Source organism: Artibeus jamaicensis, unplaced genomic scaffold, assembly GCF_021234435.1.
Source record: "Artibeus jamaicensis isolate MK-2021 breed Jamaican fruit bat unplaced genomic scaffold, CSHL_Jam_final contig_426, whole genome shotgun sequence".
Classification (NCBI taxonomy): domain Eukaryota; kingdom Metazoa; phylum Chordata; class Mammalia; order Chiroptera; family Phyllostomidae; genus Artibeus; species Artibeus jamaicensis.
Genome location: NW_026521826.1, coordinates 6,190,272 through 6,212,117, shown reverse-complemented (window position 1 = coordinate 6,212,117; position 21,846 = coordinate 6,190,272). Strand labels below are relative to the sequence as shown.

Genomic DNA, 21,846 nt, shown 5'->3' with positions numbered 1-21,846 from the left:
AATTATTAAAATTGTATTATTCTTTCTAAAACAAGTCAGCAGTGGTTTAAGTTATATGCTTTTTCCTAACACTTTGAAAACATTTTTTTGTATTTAATTGGATATTCATTAACACTAACACAAAAGGAAAGAGTGCCACCTACTGAACTATAATCACTTCCACATTAAGAACATAATTTTCTTTTCACACTGCAGAATTTGATGTCTCCAGCAAGAATAAAGTAAATGACAATTAAATACTACTAACTAGCAGAGTATAATTAAGCATTACATTTTTGCCACATAATACTTGATAAAAGTGAATTATAATTTAAATCAAGTCTGATTACATGAGGAAGAAATAATCAGAGTGTCAATTGTGTACATACACTCTATTAGAACAAAACATGAATCGTTCAACACTGTAACATAACATCACAGTGCTCACAACAAAAAGAAAAAAATTATTGTTTGTTTCCTGTGGCAAAATTAGATGCCAATAACTACACTTAATGTTTTATCTAAAACAAAAATTCTCAAATATGTTAAAAGGTTAGAAAAAGTTGATTAAAAGTTACTAAAAGTGACCATTTCATCTAAGTTTATCACCAAAAAACAATGTGAGAGAGAGAAATTTGAAAGATAATTTATTATAGATCTGGTCAATACAACTTGCATATTCACATATGTCTTCAATTTACTTCTCTCAAAGCTAATTAACGCTATCGATTTTGCGTTATGCTATGGTCTTCGAGGTATGAGTCAGCTGGAGGTGCGATTTACACAGGAAGATGAAACAGTAGCTCACTTAACCGGAGTGCAGGAAAATACCCTAAGTAGAGGAGAACTGAGTCCCACTCTGCCATAGCACTTCACACACCGTGTCAGAATTTCCACATTAGAAAGAACTAAAGTGGGCAGTGGGCATTATTACAAATGTGTACTTTTATTATACTGTGTGTTTTCTGGATACAATGGTATGACAACCATTATACTTGGTGATGAGAGTTTCAGGAACAAGCTGTAAAGGTAGGCTTGCTCTCCGAAGACCAAATCAAAGACCTATGATAATATAGATAACATTTTTCTCATTCAGTTATAACAACAACCCCTAGGAAGCCATTATTCTCATTTTACAAATGAGGGAACTGGGACTTGGGAGGGGAAAGAGTAGACATACTAGAGTTGATAGAAAGCTTAAAAAAAAGGCTTTAAACTGTCATACTTCAGTGAAATTGAAAATTATAAGTTTTTGGTAGTCAAATATCACATTACTAAAGTCAACATCAGGCATCAATCACTATAAAAATGTTCAATACAACTTAAACCCCTAAACTAATAAACTAAAGGGTAATGTTTAATCTTTTATAGCATAACTAATGTTAGGTGTTTTCAAGCAATTTCTGTTCTAAGAAATCAAAGACTATTAATCCAGTATCCTACAAGGACAAGCAGAGACATCTTCTGATATACTCACTACACCTTGAGGTTGATGAGAGGAGAGCCCCTGCACCCCCACCAAGGAGCACGGCGCCTCCCACAGAGGGGGCACTCTGTGAGTGAGCTAGTAACAACAACAAGTTAACCTGGCCTTTTTTAAATGCACATGCAACTGCTGCCCCTAACAAGCAAAAAAGTAGGCCCTATAACCCGGTTCATGCCAGATAATGTAATCTTGAACTGTATCTGATTACTGTTTTTAAAAAATAAATTAAGTATTACCTGAAGGAGACAAGGTATATTCTAAATTTTACCTCCAGATCAGGCCAGTCTGTTAAGATCTGGATATTTAGATAATTTCCTATTCAGTCTCCCAAACTTGAAACCTTGGCTACTCTCTAGCATGCTCTGGACAACTCCATCACCAAATCCTGTCCAGTCAGTATCTTCCATTTCTGGTCCTTTCTCTACATCATTTCCCACACTCAGAATTCAGGTGCCACCATCTCTCCCTGAAAGACTGCAACAAGCTCTATCGACACTTCCCGATGGCCTCTCTCGAGTCCATACTCATTATTACCAGAATTTACTAATCAAATGATCTTACCCATCTATTTAAAAATATCCATTGATTTCCTCGTCCTTATAGCATACCAAGTAAATATTCCAAATTATAATTTGAAATCACATATAAACATTACCTAAATGTTTTTTCCATATAAGTTGGAAGCTTTAGGAAGGCAAAGACAGCCCTTTCATATCCACCTCTACGTCTCCAGAAATAAACTTTGTGTGCTTGGATTACAAGAGGTTTTCCATAGCTACTTGATGAGTAATGAAAAAAATGATTTTAAAATTCCCTTCAGCACCAATGGCAAAAATAACCACTATAAATGAAGCAAATAACATTATTTTCTGAAACAGGAAAGCTCTATGTAGCCATAGCAGGTAACTATTTAAATAAAATACAATTATTGCACTGTCCCAATAAGACTAAACTTTAGGAAAACAAGACAGAATAAATCCTAACTTAGCAACAAAAGCACTAACCTCAGGGCCTTATGCCAAATCAGCTATGTAACATCTCTACATCTCTTGCCCGGCTCCTCCCTACACACACACACACACACACACACACACACACAACTTCTCAAAAATTTAAAATTTGTAAGGAAATTAAAAAGTCTTCTTTCTGATCTGATGCTCAGAGGGGAAAATTGACACATTTGGTAATTGTGGTGAATAAAAAAACATCAAGACACCTAATTTTTCTAAGGTATTTCAAAAGATTACCTGCTGATTAAGAAACATAAAAACTATTTTGTGACACTGTAGGACTTTTAAGCAAGACAGAGACATAGGTAGATACTTTGCACAACCAAAACAAGGACAACAACAAATTAAAAAACAAAAAATAACCAGAACTGCCAGAAAATCTAACTGTATGGAAGTCTGACAATCAAGGAGTTAAAGAAGAAACATTCATCCGGACTGGTAGGAAGGGCACAGATGGGCAGCTGGTGTGGACAAGACTCTCAGCAAGGTGGCAGCTGGCAGAGTGGGCAGTCGCATATTTGTGTGTGGATAAATTGGGAGGAACAACTTGGAACAGAGACAGACCATACAACCCAGGGTTCCAGTGTGGGAAAAGAAAGCCTCAAAACCTCTGGCTATAGAAACCTGTGAGGGTTGTGGTGGCAGGAGAAACTCCCGGTCTCACAAAAGAGTTTATTGGAGAGGCCCACAGGGTCCTGGAACGTGCACAACAACCCCCCCCCAGCAGTCAGCACCAGAAGGGCCCAATTTGCCTGTGGGTAGTGGAGGAAGTGACTGAAAGCCCACAAAAGGTAAGCAAGCAGCATTGTTCCCTCTTGGACCCTCTTGCCCTGCCATGGTAAAGACCTAAGGCTCTGCCCCTTACTATTTAACAGGCACGCCAAGACTAAAGAATATGGCCCAAATAAAAGAACAGATCAAAGCTCCAGAAAAAATATAACTAAGCGATGAAGAGATAGCCAACTAACTAGATGCAGAGTCCTAAACTGGTAATCAGGATGCTCACAGAAATGGTTCACTATGGTCACAAAATAGAGAAAAAAGTGGAGGCTTTGAAAAGTGAAATAAAGGAAAATGTACAGGGAACCAACAGTGAAGGGAAGGAAACCAAGACTCAAGTCAATGGTTTGGAGCAGGAGGAAGAAATAAACATTTAACCAGAACAGAATCAAGAAACAAGAATTCAAAACAATGAGGAGAGGCTTAGGAACCTCTGGAAAAACTTTAAATATTCCAACATCCGAATCATAGGGGTGCCAAAAGAAGAGAAATTGAAAACTTATCTGAAAAAAAAGTGAAGAAGAACTTCCCCAATCTGGCAAAGAAAATAGACTTCTAGGAAGTGCAGGAAGCTAAGAGAGTCCCAAAGAAATTGGATCCAAGGAGGAACACACCAAGGCACATCATAATTACATTAGCCAAGATTAAAGATAAGGAGATAATCTTAAAAGTAGCAAGAGGAAATGAGAGAGTTACCTACAAAGAGGTTCCCATAAGACTACCAGCTGATTTCTCATAAGAAACCTTATAGGCAAGAAGGGGTTGGAAAGAAGTATTCAAAGCCATGAAAGGCAAGGACCAAGATTACTCTATCCAGCAAAGCTTTCATTTAGAATGGGAGGTCAGATAAAGTGCTTCCCAGATAAGGTCAAGTTCAAGGAGTTCATCATCACCAAGCCCTTATTATATGAAATGTTAAAGGGACTTATTGATGAAAAAGAAGATAAAAAATATGAACAACTATCAACAACTAAACCTAAAAAAACAAAAACAAAAACAAACTAAGCAAACTAGAACAGGAACAGATTCACAGAAATAGAGATTATGTGGAGGGTTATCAGTGGAGAGGCAAACGGGGGAGGGGGAGAGTGGGGGGTGAAGTACAAGGAATAAGAAGCATAAATGGTAGGTGCAAAATAGACAGGGGGAGATTAAGAACAGTATGGGAAATGGAGAAGTCAAAGAACGTATATGTATGACCAATGGACATGAACTAAGGTGGCAGAATTATAGTGGGAGAGGGGTACAGAGTGGAGGGAAATAAAGGGGGGAAATCAAGGGGGGGGATGGGACAAGCTGTAATAGCATAACCAATAAATATATTTTTTTAAAAAGAAAATGTATTTTTATTTTTACAAATCCAGAGAGACTAAAAGGAAAAAAATTTCAGCAGGGACAATTTTGGCAATTTTGGCCAAGTCGACTATAAATTGTAGTCTGTCAAATCCATGTGTGCTGGTACTTTTAATCTCTGTTTTGAAAAGTACACCCTTACTTAAGGGTTAAATCTGGTGCCTTGAATGCAAAGCAAAAGACACCCATCTTTTAAAATTATGAAATTTATATGTTAGAGGTAAGAAACCATTTCAAAGGATAATAATAATAATAATAAGCAAAAAAGTAACATAAGTAAAAGAATCTAATAAGATGTTATCAGAACATGATTTTTTAAAAAGTAACTGTCGAGAAGTCAATTTAAAAGAAAAAGAAAAAAACTTAAAGTGTCAAAAGATAAACCATTCTGTTTTTATGCTTGTGCTAGGAGGATAAGTACCATGGTAATGAGCAATGCAAGAAATACTGGGCTAAGATTATGAAACTGGGGACACAACTGCCACCTCTATCACCTAAAAGCTGTGTTACTTTAGGTAAGCTACTTTTTGAGACTGCTTCCCCAAAATTCTGAACAAATTGCCCTGAGGATAGCAGTCAGGTAGAGCAGCAATTTTCAACCTTTTCCATTTCATGGCACAAATAAACCAATGACTAAAATTCTGAGGCACACCCAAAACTGTATTTTTTGCAGATCTGAAAAAAAAAGTATAATTTTGATTCATTCACACCAGTCGTTACTGTTGTATTGGCCACTGACATTGTTTTATTTCATGGTCTGAGGGAAAAGAGGTCAGTGCCCATGACTAAACGGTCAGGTACTGCAGGCTGGAACAACCCTGCGGCACACCGGTGTGCCTCTTTGCAGCACATCGGTGTGCCATGGCACACTGGCTGAAAAATCACAATAGGACTTAGCTTTTATGCAAAAGGTGAAATGAAGAGTGAATGTAGGATTTGAAAAGGAAGCAGGAGCAGGGTAAGTTCTGGAAACAAATAAAGCTAATAATTACAACAAAATATATTAAGTGTCATGGTAGAGATAGATATATATACAGGGTAGGGCAAAAGTAGGTTTATAGTTTTGAGTATGCAAAACACAGTTTGTTCTTATATTATTATTTATGAACTAGTGTATTGTTTTCCATACTCAAAACTGTAAACTTACTTTTGCCCCACCCTATGTATCCATAAGGATGCCCAAAGGAAGGGAGCGCCAAATCAGCCTCAGTGAAGATATGGAGGCAACTTCCAGCCAAGACGCAGACGGAGGTGGAAACACTGCCCCTCCTCACAAAACCAAAATTAAGGACAACAAAGATTTAGAAACAAAAACACAACCAGAACAGACAAAAAGTTGAACTGTACGGAAGTCCGACAATCATTCATCCAGACCTGGCAGAGAGGGGTCCGGGCAGGAAAAGGCAGTGGCAGCCAGACCCGGGTGCAAGGAGGAAACGAGCAGACCCAGTGAGGCACACAAGGTGGCTGGCTGACCACGGTCACACATTCACCGCAGATAAACAAGGCAAAAATGGGCAGCAAGACAGACGGCACAACCCAGGGCCCCAGCGCCAGGAAATAAAGCCTAAAAGCACCGATTGAAAACACCTGTGAGGGTTGAGGTGCTGGGAGAGACTCCCAGCCTCACGGGAGAGTTTGTCGGAGAGACCCACAGGGTCCTAGAATGTACACAAACCCACCCACATGGGAATCAGCACCAGAAGGGCCCAATTTGCTTGTGGGAAGCAGCAGAGAGGACTGAAATATGAGTGGAGCAAGCGCTATTGTTCCCTCTCAAACCCCGCCCCCACATACAGTGTCACAACCCAGCAACCTGGGTTGCCTCGCCCTGGTGAACACCTAAGGCTCCGTCCCTCATATGTAACAGGTGTGACCTGACCAAAAAATTATGGCTCAAACAGAAGAACAAATCAAAGCCCCAGAGCCAATACTTTTAAGCTACCAAGAGATAGCAAACCTATCAGATGTACAGTTCAAAACACTAGTTATCAAGATGCTCACAGAACTGGTTGATTTTGGTCACGAATTAGATGAAAAAATGAAGGCTATGCTAAGTGAAATAAAGGAAAATGCAAAGGGAACCAATAGTGATGGAAAGAAAACTGGGACTCAAATCAATGGAGTGGACCAGAAAGAAGAAAGAAAAAACCAAATAGAAAAGAATGAAGAAATAAGAATTTAAAAAAAAAAATGAGGAGAGGCTTAGGAACCTCCAGGACATCTTTAAACATTCCAACATCCGAATTATAGGGATACCAGAAGGACAAAGAGGAAGAGCAACAAGTGGAAAACTTACTTGAAGAAATAATAAAGGAGAACTTCCCCATTCTGGCAAAAGAAATAGACTTTAAGGAAATCCAGGAAGCTCAGAGAGTCTCAAAGAAGGTAGATCCAAGGAGGAACACACCAAGGCACATCATCATTACATCACCCAAGATTAAAATGAAGGAGACAATCCTTCAAGCAGCAAGAGATAATGGGATAGTCACCTACAAAGGAGTTCCCATCAGACTGTCAGCGAATTTCTCAAAAGAAACCCTACAGGCAAGAAGGGGCTGGAAAAAAGTATTCCAAGTCATGAAATGCAAGGACCTACATCCAAGATTGCTCTATCCAGCAAAGCTTTCATTTAGAATGGAAGGGCAGATAAAGTGCTTCCCAGATAAGGTCAAGTTCAAGGAGTTCATCATCACCAAGTCCTTATTATATGAAATGTTAAAGGGACTTATCTAAGAAAATAAGAAAAAGAAGATAAAAAAGATGAACAGTGAAAGGACAGAAAACTCACAGTTATTAACAACCACACCTAAAACAAAAGCAAACTAAGAGGACAGCTAGATCAGGAGCGGAGCCACAGAAATGGAGATCACATAGAGGGGTACCAATAGGGGAGTGGGAGAAGGAGAGAGGGAGAGAAGGTACAGAGAATAAGCAGCATAGCAGGTGGGGAGAAAATAGACAGGGGAAGGGCAAGAGTAGTGTGGGAAATGTAGAAGCTAAAGAACTTAGGACACATAGACATGAACTAAAGAGGGGGAATGTGGGGGGAGGGGGTGTATAGGGTGGAGGGGAATGAAGGAGAGAAAATGGGACAACTGTAACAGCATAATCAATAAAATATATCATAAAAAAGATATGGAGGCACGTAGTTCTTTTGGGAAAACATAAGCAAGTCAATGATTCTAGAGGTTAAAGACTAAAACAATGAGGGGCTGAGAATTAATATGTAAATACAGGCAGAAGTCTCATCATGGAGGGCCCTATAGATTTACAGAGAAATTTGTACTGAACATCATAGGTCATCACCACAAATCAGCCCTCAGGGTTTGGATACTGTAGGATGAAGAAAAACAAACAAACAAAGAAACAAACAAACAACAAAATGACGACTCCAGGCTACTACCTTGGGTACACAGATTACTTTGCCCAGACTCTTGCCCTCCAGCCTTGCAAGGTCTTGAGAGGAAAGTATGAGAGGGTTAAGGGAGGGGCCAAGTATGAGGTTGAAATTGGGGCCCAGAAGCATTCTGCTAGTCTGTCCATTAAGACTGGCTTCATGACAGTAATATTCCACTTAGGAATGCCCTGCCCATGTAGAGATTTCCAACAACCACAGAAAGAAAGCCAAAACTGATAGAGGGAGGGACATGTTATTCATGCCCCTCCCTTCAATCCTGTTCCTTGTGTGGTTCTCAACACATACTAGGGATCCTAGATGCAATACTGAATGACATCAACTATACTAATCCAGCTCAGCCCTCGATTTACAGTGGAGTAAATTGAATTTACAGTTAAGTAAATTAAAATTACAAGGCAAGTTAATCCCCCCCTTTTTAAACTTCCATTATTCCTTCTGTAAAATGGGAATGATAATTGCACCTGCCTTTTAGGGGTTGTTTCAAGATTAATGAGATGTTAATGAAAATACCATGTGACATCAAGGACAAATGATCTGACAGTTGCTTTTATATTCCTATTTTCAAATAAACACAATATTAATATTTTAGTTACTAAAAAGCAGCACAAATTTCCTCAATAATATTCTTCTGTTCTTTTAGTAAGTAATCACAGTCATAAAAATAAACATCTTTTCTCTAGAATAAATAAACCTATTTGTATTTTGAATGAAAAAAAGAACTTTCTCTCTAAAGACATTTTTCTTTGGTTTTCCTTGAGAAAAAAGGTTGCTCACTGTAGAGAAAGCTAATAAAGTGCTTTATATTGTGTAATATACTTGCTTCCTGTGTAACAGTTTACTGTGGAAGGACAGTTCAGGCAGAAGATAAAAATTTAAACAAAGGGAATGATAGTATTTTAGAAATTTTTAGGAAGCAAACTTAGTAGAACTGGTTATGGGAACGAAGCAGCAGGAGGAAAGGGATCAAAGCAAACTCTCACTTTTCTAGCTTGAGTGACTGGGTAGCAGACGGTGCCACCAGTTAAAATGGGTAACACAGGGCTATTAAAGCAGGATAACGTATGCAGTCTCTGACTACCAATTTGAGGTAACTACGGGAAATGGGAAATAGCCCACTGACAACGGGACACAGAGTCTGAAAAGCACAGTATGCAGATATAGTTTGGGGAGGTCATCAGTGTGGTGGACCCTGGCCAGCAGAGTCCGCCTGTTGTGGCTGACGGTGAGAATGAATGCACAGGCGACAACAATCCTGTGTGGAAAAAGGGAACAGGCACGACTACTCTCTCAAGGGGAGAGTGCCTGTGGGTGCCTCGGCCACTCCCTCAAGAGGGGAGCACCTCGACCCTTGCCTAGACAGGCTTTTACTGTTTTCCTGGGGTCTTACATCAGAGAAAGATTTATTATCTATCACATAGAATATTATTGTCTACGTTTTAGGTACAATCAAGAAAATGAAAATAACATGCAGAGGGGAATGGCGATGAACTGATTTAGCTCTGCCCTTGGGAGAACTAATTCATACAGGCTTTGGAAATCACCTTGAAGATAGACAATACACACTTGTTGTTTTAGACCAGGGTGATGGAGTTTTAGTAAGAGCAAGCCATAACAATCTGTATGCATTTTCTAGGCCTGATTCCCACGGGAAAACTTGGTTTGAAAACTCAGTTTGAAGGTCTGGCTCCTGCCCACCACTTCGCTTCTGTAGGTTTTCCATACAGAGCTGAGTCACATTTGCCAGACTTAAACAAACTGGTCCCCTACGTATCACTACCCAAATGACAGCTGAAACCATGAGAGTACAGAATATGACACACTGAAACTGAGTACAGTGATAAAAACAGAAGGTCAAGGATAAAATCTGGGACCACTAACATTTTAGAGGTAAAAGAGCCATTGAAGATGACAACATAAAAGGCACAGAAAATGAATTAGTCATATACAGAGAATTAAGAGAGTATGACGTCACTGAAGAAAAGTAAGTTTCAAGGAGTACCCAACAGTGATAAATCCAAGAAGATGACATAAAGGGAAGCCTGGAAGAAAGTGGCAGGTATGGCAATGTAGTTTTTGGATCTTACCAAATTGCCACATAATAATAGGGCAATTAACATACTAAGGTAATAAAGTATATGCACTGATGTCAAAATACAAGCAGGTGACCACCAACAGCCACAAGACCCAAGTATTACCCACCCATACAGGGGCAAGAGGTGAGAAGCAATGGGGACACTGGCCCAAGGGAGGAGGCCCTCAGCAAGCCAAGGGGTATTCATTGAAAGCCTGACAGGCTATGTAAGGAGGGTGGCTCAGCTGAGAGGTGTCTGATGACTTCCACGATGGGTAAGTGACAGGGATTGGGGTATGGCAGGTTGAGGTCTATGGGGAGGGAAGCGTTAAGCCCCTGAACTTTCAAATCCAACCCTTTTTAACTCACTCTATGACAGAGCCCACTAAGGAAAAACTTGCTGAGATTAGAATCACAACTGAGCAGAAAAGAAAAAAGAAAAAAAACAAACTAGCATTAAGGTAAGAGAAGATTCAGATAAAATTGGTGGAAGAAAACAGAAAATCTCAGAAAGATACCATATTTTTTACCAACACACAAAAGCAAAGAAGGGAGCATATAACATTAGAAAACCACCCTGAACTGAACTTCCTCCTAGATGTTCAGAAAAACTATGCTCACATATACAATTTCTATAACAAAAAGAAGATTAAATACCAAAATATCATCCCTATAGGCAATGAAAGCATATGAAAAAGAGTCCAAAAACAGATGAAAATAATATTCTACTTTAAAATGGTCTAAAAGCCACAAAGGGACACAAATCAAAATCAGAAAAACTCAGCAATGAGGTGACAGAACTCAAGAAAGCAGCTACATGATCTGACGACTAGCACATGGCATAGTCATAAAAACTGGGGTGAATAAAAGAACATAAGCACAAAAAATTTTCTTTAGCTGCTTTAGTAATCATCAACAATAAAGTCTTAATATTGCATGTGTAAGTAGGATATGGCCAAATGAGTAATTATGGAATGTCTTATCTTTTTTATCCCTGGGAACCAGAATTAATGTTATGGACAGAAGTGTTTACTGCTGTAACATAAAAGTAAAAACCCTCAGGTCCTGGATTTAAATGAGAAATATCTGTATAAAATCATGAGTTACCTTATCTGTTATCTATCTATCCACACATATCTACATGTATGTTTTTAAATGTAAATAGTTACTGTTGCCAAGAAACAATGACAACCCAGTTGTAATAAGTACCCCAAGCATCCATACTGTGGATTTGAAATGCTATTTCCCAAGAAGCCCAGGGTTTCTTGGAAAAAATGATCGATTCCAAGTGCAGAACAAGAATATATAAGATGAGCATAGAACAATTTGATATACTAGGTAGCAAGGGCTCTATCAAAGACCACTAGCATCATGTCACAAAGACTCAAAAGTCAGACTGAAGCAGCAGCCTCTGGCCAAGGATAGGACAATCTGAGTTGCGGTAGGATACAACTAATTAGTCACCTATGCGTGACCAAGAACTAACTCAATATCTAAAAAAGTGGGTATATAAAATCAAAGAATCACACATGTCTCTTCCTTTCCCTATGTGAATTGTATCACTAAGTAACTCAATAATAGATAAGAGAAAGGATTTCCCCATAATATATTTTCAACTAAAGAATGAAATATAAACAAAATGATGGAGTATCACTACCCTGCAACCCCTAATTAATTAATGGATCTAGGCATTGACCATCAATACCACTAATACCAAAAAATAAAAATAAAAAAATGAAGTGAAAATCAGACATGAGCCTCCTGGTGAAAAACACAACACTACATACATCTTGCCAAAGGTATTGAACCAGAGTTTGATCCAGCCTCAGATTCTTGCTGCCAATTTGCAAAAAATACACTTAACGGCACAATGAGTACAGAGTCAGCAAAACCCAGGCTGGCAATCCTGTACGGCAAACCACCCAGATTCTTCAACAAATACACTGAAAGAAAAAGGGTCAGGATTGGTGGATGGGCAGCTGTAGACTAAAATGACTTAAAAGACATGTAAAGTAAAAAAAGAGAGGGGTATTAAAGAAACTAGTTTCTGAATACACATTGGCGGCTTTCAAACATGCACCAGGGGATTATTAACTGCAGTCACCATGTTGTACATTGTATCCCGTGAAATTTTTGTAACTGCGAGTTTGTATCCTTTGACCCCTTCACCCATTTCACCCGTTTCCCGCCACCTCTGGCAACCACAAATGTATTCTCTATGAGCTTGTTTTTGTTTTTTTTTTTTAATTAAAAAATTATGCATTAGCCCTGGCTGGTGTAGCTCAGTGGATTGAGCGCAGGCCTGTGAACCAAAGGATCACGGTTTGATTCCGAGTCAGGGCACAGGCCTGGGTTGTGGGATAGTTCCCAGCAGGGGACACACGAGAGGCAACCATACATTGATATTTCTCTCCTTCTCACCTTCCCTTTCCCTCTAAAGATAGATAAATAAAATCTCTAAGAAAAACCATGCATTATTATATATATTTTACCAATGACAGATGTAAGATTCAGAAAGGTGAAGTGGCTTGGTGAGACTATAAACTCAGTAACTAGCTGAGGTCTGCCTGAGTGGCTCCATGAGGCCCACGCTCTTTCTACTGCAGCCTGTCGTCCCTTCCGTCCTTCTGTTCTTCCTTTTTTCTTTTTCTTCCTTCTGTCTGTAGTTAAGTCCTTCTACTCCTATACACTTACCATCATAGAGAAGACACTGAAATGCTTTTCTGACATGAACCAAGCTGAAGTACTGATAAAATGGTAGTCCCATGACAGTGCTTTGCTAATAATATTTTATAACCAAAGTCAGGCATCTCACATGTAGCTCTTAAGGAAATAAAACAAAAATAAAGAACTTGGCAAACAGGTGTTATTATCAAATTTGTTCATGTCTATACAACACTTTGCAGCACTAACCAGAAGACCAGGAACTGTCTGTTTAACATGCTGTACCCACGAATAAAAGAAATCTGACATTGTAATGATTTCTTAAGTTGACTTGTGTGGCTATATTTTTAAAATGGTAACCACAGGATTGCATTTTATATCCCTTATCCTGCAAAGGGCAAAGGTTTTAATAAGCATCTCACTGTCCTTCCTATTATTTATTGCATACTTATGAATCATATGCATAGTTTATGAATCAGCAAATTCCTACTCCTTAAAGAAAGAATCTGTAAGTGCTATCTAAAAGAACAGCATTCAAGCTTCTGTTATTTTCCTTTTTAAAGACTTCATGTATTTATTTTTAGAGACAGGAAAAGAGGGAGAGAAAGAGGAGGAGAGAAACATTAATGTGAAAGAGAAACATCAACTGGTTGCCTCTCCTACACGCCCTGACGAGGGACTGAACCTGCAACCCAGACATGTGCCCTGACCGGAAACTGAACCAGTGGCCTTTGGCTTTGAAGAACAATGCCCAACCAACCAAACCACATGGGTCAGGGCTATTTTCTATTTTAAATGTTTATAATTTATACTGTATAAAACATCAAAGGAAATAAGAATATTCTCTTCTTCAAGTATTCCAGAAGAGAAACTCAAAAATTTTATGATAGTAATATCTGACATAAATCAGTCTCCAAAGTCACTAACTTGTGTTTCATACTCCTTCACTTCCCAGTATAAATCTAATATCTTAATTACATTTCCTTGGCAGTATTTAAACAGGATAACCATATCACTTTAAGAGAATTGTATTGTGTATTATTTGCATGTTATAAAAATAAAACAAGAGGGACCAAATGGGTAAGTGGAGATTATTATCAAAGTCCTAGGCTTGGTATTGAGTACTGAGTTTGTTAGACCTTATTTATAAAAAATAATTAAATAACTCTCTAAATAAATAAACAAAGGTTTTGTATGGACCAAACATAAGCCTATGCACAAATCAAGGATTAAGATTAAGCAAATATCCATCTGAGCCTAAATTATTACAAATGCCAGAAAAAATCAGTTTAACTATTAAATAGCAGGTATAATAGGAGACAGAAAGATCCGCAAATTACAAAACAGATTTCGAAAGCTCCAAAGGGCAGAAAGAAAATAGGCTGATGTTTTTTAAATAGAGAAGAAAGTGGTTAGGGCTCAATCACATGTCACTTGGTACTGCACATAAGTCTGGTCATTAAACTTTACCATTGCCTAGTTTACTGACAGAAAAGTCATAATTACTGTGTATCATTCTGAGGATCACTGATGTGCCAGTTATTCACATATTAATGTCTTTCCTTTAGTTCCCTCCTACAAAAAGCCTTAAGTTTTCTCCTAGCATTTAGTTACCATTCATGTTTTCTTAGCACAGATGCACAGAAAGGCACTTTTAAGTGCCTTTCCGCTAAAAATTTTAGAGCCACAAAAAAATTATTCTTAAAATACAAGAGGACATATCATGAATTTAATATTTAGCACCGCTTTCATAAAGATGTCTAAGAAGCTTAATAAATTATATTTAATGACAAGAGCAAACAACAAAATTCTAGGCCTACTTGACATCCACAACCTGCCTGTAAGAGAGAATGGAGTTTGTTTCAATCAGGTCTCTGTCCAAGAAACCCTTCTTTGTAAGTGTTGACATAAAATGCATTTGATATGTTTTTAGAATAAATAAGTATGTGTTTAGAGAAGCTGGAAAAAAATGTTTCTAAGATCAAAAACAATGATATCAGGGAATATGAAGTTTAAAGAGAATGACTTTACATAGGGGATTATGAACAGTAAGATTTCCTCAGGGCAGTAAAAGCTACAAGTACAAATAAATTCAAAGGTGGGAAAGAGACAGAATGTTAGGCAGTTACAGAGGCAGTGGGTGAGGGGGAATGAGTAGTTACTGTTCAATGGTTACAGATTAGAGAAGGTGAAAAAGTTCAGAGATGGATGGTGGTGATGGCAATACAGCAATGTGAATAATGCCCCTGAATTATACATCTAAGAATAGTTAAAATGGTCCATTTTCTGTTAGGCGTATTTTACTACAATGAAAAATCATAAAAGTTATTTCTGCTATCATTTGCATTATTTTGAAATGATGGTTGAAGCATTATTTTGAAGCTATGGTTTCAGAATTTTAAAAAAACATATGAATTCCTATTTTTTTACAAGGAAAAACATTTTGCATCTTTAGAAGCTAAGTAAACCTAAATGATCAAAATGTAAAATCATGCAGGAAAAAGGGAACTCTGCAATGACTGATTACTATGCCTGAGTAGCTATTATTTTATAATAAAAAATTCTATATAACCAAACAATAAATTCTACTTATCATTAAATACTGAAGATAAATCTTCAGAATATTAGAGAATGTTCAGTCACTGTTTCCAGAAGCATCCAATTCACATTAATAAAAAGCAGGACGGAAAAGAGCTACCCCAATTTTTCTCCTTCAAATATTCCCAAGTTAAACATCCATTCTCATATAATACATCCACTGAAAGGCTTCTCTGTGGTTATGTTCAGCTACCCCCTTCTTAAAATTTACAAAGGAAATAAATGCCTCCTTGGACAAAACCTTGATAATGCCACGCTGTGCCTGGTGATACCAGGTATAAGTTTGTTGACTTAAAGGTTAGAATTATTTGTAAATAACATTAAGATATTATGATTGCATTTGTAGAATTTACATGTTAGCACAGCATTTTATATAGTTCAATTAAGATGACTAAAACCCGATTAAAATAATTACATGAGTATATATAAGTAAGAAACAAAGAAAAAAATCACAAACCTTCTTGAGAAGACACAATGGGTGGCAAGTAATCAGGAATGTATTCTTTTCTTTCCTCTGCATCTTTACTTCCAGGCTGAGGAAACTGGAGTACATTGTTCTTGCTAACAGGAAACGAAGGAATTTGATGTGGGAAAGTGACAGGTTCAATATTGTGGATATAGTCTTCTAGTTCATTAAGACTAACTCCCATAAGTTGGAAAGCTTCACTGACATCATCCAAAATTGGGTCAGTTCGGCCATCTGAAACAAAGTCAAAAGTAAAGCAATTATTTTAAGAAAAATTCCATGAATATTTTTAAACACATTAAGAAAAAATTATTAACTAAGTATGTACCAGAATCAGCTATATTATATATTCAAGACCTAGTTGTTAGAAATAACTTAATAAATTTTAAATAGAACATACTATTTAAACATGAGAAAGCAGATTCTTAAAGTCAATTTTAAATATGATCTGACAACCAGCCAGAACACCACAGGCAATCTACACGAACAATTCGCTGGTACAGAACAAGTGTTAAAAATGGTTTAGAGATGGTCAACAACATCTGGAACAGTGGCTCACACAAAGTAAATGCCTAATGAATATTACTATTATTATTTTTTATAAGTAACTAGAATGCTGTGCTAAGTAAATGGTCCCTATTTTTTTTTCTGTTGTTCAATGATGCACCTCTGGAACCAAAGCCAATGACTGGCACAAAATTGGCACTCAATAAATAGTTAAATAAATTCCACTGTTGAATCAATTTTTTAAATCCAAGGAAATTTTCAGAAGGAACTTAGATCATAAAAGTAATTTACATATAAAATTTAAATGTAATTAAAGATACTATATAAAAGAGATACAGATAAAAAATTAAAAGTTAGATATACAGTAAGATTCTCTTTGGAAAAAGAACTTTCTTCTATGTCTACCCTTAGCAGAACTTAAGGTCTGTACATCTTTTAAAACTACGAAGCCCTGGCTGGTGTGGCTCAGTGGACTGAGTGTTGGCCTGGGAATCGAAAAGTTGCCAGATCAATTCCCAGTCAGGGAAGATGCCTAGGTTGTAGGCCAGGTCCTCAGTTGGGGGTGTGCGAGAGGCAAATGGTTGATGTTTCTCTCCTTCCTTCTCTTTTTCCCTTCCTTCCTCTCTCCCTAAAAAATAAATTTAAAATCTTAAAAAAAAAATTCCTATGAAAATTGCAGTTCCTGATTTCCATTATCCTAAAAAAATTTTTTACTGAAATTTCCTATGATTACTTCTAATTTATATGTCTGAAATTAAATCATGCTGTAAAACGAAAAAGAATAATTCAAAGTTTGTGAAAATTAGACACATGCTTGCTCACACACACATAGTAAAGGAAAGCTCTGAAAGGATATACATCCAACTGTTAACAGGTTAAGGGGGTAAAAGAGGCAGGACAGGGGAAGAAAACAGTTGAAGCAGGAGAATTTTGTTCCAACTTCAAACACTTCTCTGAGTTTTTGAGTAGTCTTTCAGTTTTTCTATAAGTATGGGTTACTTCTACAATGTATAATAAATAAAATTAATAGTCACTCTTCCTCTTAATTATGTAGATATACATTCTAATTCTTGTAGTTCTATTAAAGGCATTATTATTCTCTTAATCTAAAAAAATAAAATCATCTTATATTCCTCCATATGCTTTGCAATTTCAACCTAAGACCTTTTGTTACTTCCTACTGCTCACCCTCACTCCCTTTTTGGCCCTGGGTTTCAGAATTTTTTCTGTCTATTCCTACTATCACTATCTCAGTATAGTTTCAAGTTCTCCCAACTTGAGTCTCTCTTGCACTTGACTGACAGTATAGTACTCTTAAAATGTCACTTTCATTATACCATTCCCTTCTTTAGGAAGATGCAGTGATTTCTACCACATTTTAATTTCTCTCTTAAGTCCTTCTCTAGCCTTATTTCCCTCTTCAACATTTTCCTCTAAAACCCACCATTGGCTAAATATGTCAAAAGCTGGCCACCTCACTGGTACCTTTATTACGTTTGATTCCATGTGTCTTAGTTTATGCTTTTCTCTAACCTAGCATGCTTTCCTCCACTATACAACCATACTTCATAAGTCAATTCAAATGTCATCTTTTCTGTGAAATAATTCTGACCCAGCACTCATAGCCAACAACCACCTCTCCTGTACCACATTCCTTTTGCATTTGCTGCCTACACCATACAAGTGTTAAATTGTAAGACCAATCTTAAGGGTCACTCTGGAATATTTAGTACCTGCTTTCAGATCACGCGCACATATTTTACATATAACGTAACACATACAGACACATCTGTCCTTGGATACTTTGAGAAATTGTTACTTTAGGGAAACTTTAAAATGCTTTATTTGTTGAATTGATAGTAACTCCTGGTGCTTGCTTTACCTTGAGAGCATTTTTTTAAAAAGGAACAAATACCATCAGTTTGTTATTGTTGACATTTTGGTACCCATGTACAAATCTTATGGGCAGGGATTGTACCTAAGTAATTTAATGTCTCTAAAACCTAGCACAATGGTTTGGTTCATAAGTGCTGAATTTAGCTCAACAAATATTTGTTGAAAAAAGGGAAAGAGTTTTTTAAAAAGATTTTACTTATTATTTATTTTTATAGAGTGGGGATGGGAGGGAGAAAGAGAAGGAGAGAAACCTCAACTGGGGACCTGGCCCACAACCCAGGCATTTGCCCTGACCAGGAATCGAACTGTCAGCCTTTCAGTTTGTGGTACAAACTGAATCATACCTGACCCACTGAATCATACCAGTCAGGGCAAGACAAAATGGATTTAAAGAAATAGAATATAAGACTGTATGGTAGTAACCTGAGGTTATAGAATTCAAAATTAAAATAAGGACAATAAAGAAAGAAGAATCTAAAATAAGTCTGTAACTAATAAGTATACCAAGAATTAGCATTCTTAAAAAGTCACCAAACCACAATGGAAAATAATGAACCTGATAATTGCATTCTCACCAAAAGCAAAAAAAATGAACTACAGAAATTGGCTAATTAGAAAAGGAGTTCATATTAATTCATAACAATAATCAGTTAATGACTTTGGAATACCTGCTTACTTGGAGTGCCAGCACATATTCAGTTTCAGTGTATACGAGAAAAGTAACTATGTAGTCAGGGAATAACCAGATTACCTAAAGGTATAGCACATCTGTTCTTATTTAAGGAACTTGGTAGCAAAAATATAATCTAGACTATGCATAACTGTAACAGGGTTCTCAAGGACCTTGAAAGAGGGAGCAGGAGAGAAAAGAAGGAAAAGCCAAGAAGTACCCTAGTGTGCTGGCCGTGGACTTTCAAGATAACGATGAATGAGAATTACACATTCATTGAAATCAAGCATTCAAAAAAAAAATACACACTTTTAAAACTCAAAAAGTGAAGTGCTTACACAGTTATTATGGTTGTAGGTTATCAGTTCATTCATTTATTCAACAAATAGTTCCTGGGTGCCCAGCATGCTAGGTTACAGAATACAAATATAATAAATTTGTCTCATGGGGAGGATATGTGAGGTGAGATAAACACAGATGATTACAACATAAGGTGTTAAATAACATAAGAGGTACACGCACAGACTTACGAGAGCAAATAACATGAGTTTCCTAAGCAAGTGACAAGTGAATCTCAAAACAGTACTAGTGGTGGACCGGGGGTGAATGACACTCTAGAAAACAGCATGTACATAGGAATGGATAGCTTAAAATGTTTCAGGAAAAGCAAGTAGTTCAGCGTGGTTGCAGATTAGGATGGCAGAAGACATGAAAAATGCTAACTCACGAAAAAGAACTGAGTGTTAAGAGATTAGATTTTCATACTGTAAACAATTGAAATATTTTAAAGACTAGTACAACCAGATTTGTGTTATGGACAAATTATTTGGGCAGCACTATGAAAGCTGGACTGGAAATTGGGGTCTAAGATCCATGGGTCTCAATTTCTCAGTCTGGGAATCTCTTTAACAAAAATTTCCTATGAAATATTTCACTGAGCTCCCCAGTTTACCACCTTAACAATAACGATCCAAAATTTAAGTAAGGGATAGTTTCCCCTCCAAGCACAAGGATCGCATCAATGAGATGATGTATGGCTTCTATTAAATATTCCAAATTATTAAATACCACCAGCTATAGATAACCAGGCACATTCACTTAATACCGTATCTCAGAATACCTGGGGAACCTTGTAAATTGCCTATAATCCCTCTACCAAACTTTGATAACCACTGATAAAAATATAAAGGAGGAAATCAACGGGTGCCTGTTAATTTAAATGTAAGTTCATCTAAGTGAAACTGACAAAGTTGGCCTTGGGGAAGGAGTAAGGAGAGACGCTGTCTATGAAATGAACAGACACAGAAAGAGGCAATGTCCCTAATAGAGCAGAGCTGTCAACGAGTTATGTTATGAGCTGAAGAATGGCTAGGCTTGTAAGAAACGGCCGGTAGACGGAGCGCCTGTGACAACTAGTTGTAGTAGTTTGCGGGCAAGGCAGGAAAAGGACCGAAGTAAAAGAGACTATGGCATTCTAGAGGTGGTTCTGTACGCAGCAAAACATGAGACCATGAGAAAGACCAATGCACGTTATAGATCAGAGAAGAGTAAGAGGGTGTGGAGCTGGGAGCCAACACAGGGCTCCCGGCTGGAGGCGGGAAGTTAGCGGACAAGGAAGATACACCACAAGGATGACTAGTGTTTCCAGGGACAGTGGAAACGGAGGGACGTCAGGGACCAAGAAGATCCACCATCTCGGGGTAGAAGTGAAGGATGCACACCTCAGAGACGCTGGGATAGCAATGGGGAGATCGGAGGTGTCACTCGTGACTGTCCTGAAGCAGCCCTCCCGCACCCAGCCCGGTACTCACAGAGCTCAGAGTACCGATGGCAGCCCCGTCCCAACTGCTGCAGATAGCGCTGCAGCACGTCCGTGAGGAGGTGGCAGGCGCTGAGTTGCACTGAGTCCCAGCCCAGCGCCTGGCAGATCTGCGCCACCGAGACCCTCAACAACGACCTGGAGTAACTCTCGCACATCCCGCTCCGTGGACTCCACCGCAGCACTGGCTGCCACTTCTCTCCACCCCCACCGCCTAACCTTAGCAGAGCCCCCGATTCATCCTCTAGGGCCCCTGCGGCGGGGAAATCGTCCCTCCGACCCCTGGCGACCACCTCAAAGCCTCAGCAGCACGGAGCGCGCCAGCCTGAGAGCCGCCATTTTGGACTCGCTCCGCCTCCCGCTGGACGGTCGCCGGGGCAAGGCAGCACTAGCCGAAGACCGGGAGCGCCGAGGAGGAAGCTCCGCCCCGTAGAGGCAGATCGATGGTGTCGGAATCGACTCTGGAGATTGGAAAGTTGCAGAATACGGTTTCAGATCGCCCCTGGGGGTGCAACTGAGGAGGTAAGTGCTTAAGGCTTTCCTGGTGGGGGTGGGAGCTCACTTGGAGAGGAAGCGAGAAGGGATTATCAGTGGTTTAGGGGCAAAAGAGGGAATCAGGATATGAAATGAAAAACGCGGGTGTTAGAAAGAAGTGGGAGCCTGAGAGGTTGGGAGTGCAGCGATTTAGGGCGTGGAAGTGTAAGTGGTCCCTCAGACGCTGGTCTGATCTGATCTTGCCTCTGCTCAAAGAAAGCAAACAAACGAGCAAACAAAAACAACTTGAGCTACTTTAGATTGTATAGATTAAATCAAGTCCAAGCTGTTCAGCAAGCTATTCTGAGCCCTTTATCGGTAGGGCGGGGACTAGGGTGAAGAGAATGTGGAAGAAAAGGGGCCACATATTTAACTTGACAAGCTCCAGGGAGGCCTGCGTGGTGGTGTTACAAACGCGAGACTTAAGGTAACCACAAAGAATGGTCTGAAATTTAAAACTGTCTAACCAAAAGCAGGTCACGGCGGGCAGTCTGCCCTAGACTGGTATTATTCCCCAACAAAGGTCGTTCCTTTACCTTAACGTAAGGAACGTTAAGTGTCTGTTGTCTTTTTGCATCTACTATAACAATAC

The 21,846-nt window shown here is 38.5% G+C and overlaps 1 protein-coding gene across 2 annotated transcripts in view; it reads right to left on the bottom strand.

The window, feature by feature from the left end:
- Nucleotides 1–21,068, bottom strand: part of TAF3 (TATA-box binding protein associated factor 3) — a 169,062-nt gene extending 147,994 nt beyond the window's left edge. Inside the window, exons 1-2 of one of the 2 annotated variants that reach the window (XM_037150377.2) lie at nt 20,713–21,068; nt 15,820–16,062 (exon numbers count right to left, since the gene is read on the bottom strand). In XM_037150377.2, the coding sequence (XP_037006272.2) occupies nt 15,820–16,062; nt 20,713–20,878 (409 nt within the window). In that variant the 5' untranslated portion in view covers nt 20,879–21,068. The remainder of the gene's footprint in view (nt 1–15,819; nt 16,063–20,712) is intronic. The other variant, XM_053665795.1, reaches the window with a different exon arrangement.
- Between the last annotated feature and the right edge of the window lie 778 nt (nt 21,069–21,846).